Source organism: Schistocerca nitens, chromosome 2 (assembly GCF_023898315.1).
Source record: "Schistocerca nitens isolate TAMUIC-IGC-003100 chromosome 2, iqSchNite1.1, whole genome shotgun sequence".
NCBI lineage: Eukaryota > Metazoa > Arthropoda > Insecta > Orthoptera > Acrididae > Schistocerca > Schistocerca nitens.
In genome coordinates, this window is record NC_064615.1 from 809,955,339 (window position 1) to 809,959,032 (window position 3,694).

At 36.5% G+C, this 3,694-nt stretch overlaps 1 protein-coding gene across 1 annotated transcript; it reads left to right on the plus strand.

Annotated features, from left to right (window-relative positions):
* The first annotated feature begins 1,263 nt into the window (after positions 1-1,263).
* Positions 1,264-3,150, plus strand: LOC126237072 (B-cell receptor-associated protein 31). The gene has a single exon (XM_049946867.1). It carries the CDS (start codon positions 1,414-1,416, stop codon positions 2,101-2,103), a length of 690 nt encoding a protein of 229 aa, XP_049802824.1. The 5' UTR covers positions 1,264-1,413; the 3' UTR covers positions 2,104-3,150.
* The last annotated feature ends 544 nt before the right edge of the window (positions 3,151-3,694 follow it).

Consider the following 3,694-nt stretch of genomic DNA (forward strand, 5'->3'; position numbering starts at 1 on the left):
TTGTTTTCGGGTGACAAATATTGCAATCAATAGCAAACCATGCATAATTTTTAAAAGCTGAGTTAATGAAATTTGTATGGACATAATAAATGGTTCCTAGTCAATTCCATCTCATTTAACTTCGAAAAGACACACTGTATGCGACCTGGAACTTTATGAAAGGTTTAGCACATGCCAACAATATTGATACCAGGCCAACAGATGTGGTTGATAGTGTTAAATTCTTTGGATTATAGCTCTATAGTAAATCCAAGTACGAGAAGCACACCACAGAAGTGATGAAGCATCTGGACAAATCTTTATTTACAGTGCGGATGTGATCAGACACTGGCAAAATTAAAATAAAATAACTTGCATATGTTGCCTATGTAAGACGAGACTAAAAGAGTGTAATTCGAATTCCTTGTGGTGTGAATTCATGAGCATTCTGCAGCGACCTGCTCAAGGAAATGGAGGATACTAACTATTGCTACCCAATGTATTTATTCCTTAATGGACTTTGTCATATAAAGATTTAAAGTTTCTTTTTTGTCAGGAGTATCCAATTTTAATAACTTACCAACATCCATAAAAAGTTATGCTATTTATAAAATTCTGTTCAATAAAAGGTTAAATGATTTATTGGTGGACAACTCTATCTATAGCAATGAAGAATTCCTTAGTAGAACGGATTGATATCGTTATACTGGTACATTATTAGTTTCAAATGACACTTTTTTTCAAATATGTACCAGTATTACGTATTCTTGTTTCATAACTTGTTCTACATGCTTAAATCGATGGAACCAAATGTGCAGTTAATCTAATCAGTATTTACACCTGTGTATTTTATGTGTCTGTAACACGGGCGGCCGATCTCCAACATTGCTATTAACTGGCTATCCAGTTTTTCTTACGCTTCTTCTGCCTCTTTACGAACTGTTCGAAAGAAATCTTTTCATTGGAACAAGATGCAAAAATTTTGAGTCTACTTACTATATGTGATGTGCAAGAATACAAATTCAGTAAACTTCAGTTACCTACATTGTTAATAAGAATAATAATTATTATTAATAACAATTTGAAGTCTTCCATATTGAGTTTGAGATGGGAGTAACGTTCTTAACGCTCGCAGACATCAGTCCCATTCTATATGTATCGAGGTATTGGTTGACGTCTGCCTTAGCGAAACCGACAGTACATGACGTAAAATTTTCAAATGAAAGTCGGACACCTGGCGGGAATGTGTGACACTTAGTCATGTGAACACATCTCTGTCCACACTGACGTGGTGGTTAAATATCTCTGACTGATACTATATTTGTGCTGACTCGGAAAGTGAAGTCTTAGTCACTTTGTGCGCTGCGGCTGTTGGTGAATTGAGTTGAACTTGTTAAGCTACCGTGTTACCCGTGTATTGATTTAAAGTTCAGTATGAGTCTCCAGTGGACAATAATTGCTGCCTTTCTGTATGCAGAAATTGCTGTTGTTCTTCTGTTGGTGTTGCCTGTTGCTTCACCGCAAAGATGGCAAAAAATTTTCAAATCAAGATTCTTAAAAAGCCTCACAAGCCAGGCACAAATCTATTTCGTTGTGTTGCTGGCAGTGCTGGTTCTCTTCTTTCTCGACGCCATACGTGAAATGAAGAAGTATTCCAGTCCAGATGAATCTACGCACCAGCATCTTGATGCCGAAATGCAGGTGAATATGCGCCTTTTCAGAGCTCAGAGGAATTTTTACATATCAGGATTTGCTCTGTTCTTGTCACTGGTAATTCGGCGACTTGTGTGCTTAATGTCAATGCAAGCAACGTTGTTGGCACAAAGTGAAGCTGCTATGCAACAAGCGAGATCAGCAACTACTACAGCTCAGAGTCTCATGGCACAGAATCAGACAAGCGCGGCACAGAACGACACGAACGAAGCCCATGACAAGGAGGTGACAGAGCTGAAAAAGAAGCTTGCGAAGCTGGAGAGCGATCTAGAACGCGAGAAGAAAGATAAGGAGGCCATTAAAGCTCAAGCGCAGTCTGTTAGCACAGAATATGATCGTCTAAATGAAGAATTTCGTAAGATGGAAGCCAAGGTAAACGTTGCTTCTGGTGAGCCGAAGAAAGATGCTTAACTTAACGTGTTTCTGTGTTGTGCACACACAGCATTGAATATTTGTTGTATATACTGCTATTCTTTATGTTTGAGAGAGATTTTAGTATGTTATGGCACATTTTCATCTAAAATGCAAATTTTCCTCCACTTTGATTACGTGGTTTCAGTGTTAACCAGAAAAAACATTCTATTGTGTTGTCGTTTCCTATTCATCATACATTGTGTAGTACTTTGCATTAAAGTACAAGAAAGGTGTACAATTTGGTTACGTGGTGAGCTCTGTGCTACATAATTTTGCTTGTAGGTCTTTCTTGTAAAAAGAATAGCAGTAAAATGGAGACTGACTATATTCTCTCTTCCCCCCCCCCCCCCTTCCTCTTCCATCCCTCCCACTATTCCTTCTGTTTTTGTCCATTTATTTAATTTCGTTATGTGGTAAGCACTGTAGAGCCTTTTTATCAGACTCTCATTAATCTCAGATTCAAACGATTATTGAATATACAAATTGTTATTCTGTAATTAGACTGATATCTTTTAAGATAGTTGCCAGCATGGATTTCATAATTAGGTTGTTTTGATTTCATGATGCATTTAATATAACACATTTATGCATTTCATAAAGTTAATATAAAATGGCAGCTATGAAAGTATTTTGGCTTCACAAGTGAGCTGTTAGGATGGTACTTCTAACTCCTGTGCAAGTTTAATGGCTGTGTCAATATTATTGGGTTTAAGATTTGATACAGTTAGGTGACCTGTTTGTCCTATTATGTGGAATTTCAAAAACTATAATTGTAGCTGTATCCTATTTGAGAGTACAGCATGCCAGTGATATGAAATTTGTGAGGCTTTCATGTAATAGAAAGTTTTCAGCTTCATGTTTTATTCATATAAAAGTTAATTTAGGTGACTGAATATTATCAGTTATTTGAATTTAAGAAAAGTTCTTGGTCAGTATGCAGTTGATTCTATGAAAGTTTTTACCTGTATAATGATGTATTTTTTCTTCTTTTAAAAATATAAGCAATCTGCACTGTTACATAAAGTGGTTTGGTTACGTCCACTAACTTAATAATAATTTCTTTGTACTGAAATATTATTTGAAGTAAAAACTCTCAATTTCATAAAAATTCTTTCATTTTGCCTGTTTCCCAGTTCTTTCTCCTCTTTTATATATATGTGTTTAGAGAGAGAGAGAGTGTGTGTGTTCTTAAAGTATGCAATGTGGACATCAGAGTGTGCAACAAATCAGTGTGTTACCACAACCTTTACTTCAAACTGGCATTTTAGCTTTGCCAAGTCTCGACCATATAAACTGGTCTGTAACCGTAGCAAATATTTTAAGGGGGGGTTTAACTGTCATACTCTAGCCAAAGAAAACATATTCCATCATAGGTTCTCTTTAAGATGTGAAGTTGTGTCCTAATGTGCAGTAACATTGTCATCATATCGCGTGAGGCAGCTGCAGCGGAATTCTTTTGTGGGCAAGGCCAAGTAAAAAGTGCAGGCAAATTTAGTTTGAGATAAGTCAACAGGTGCATTTGTAAGGGGAAATGCTAGAGTGGTGATCCCACATTGGTAGCTGCACTATCTAATGTTTTAATTAAGAT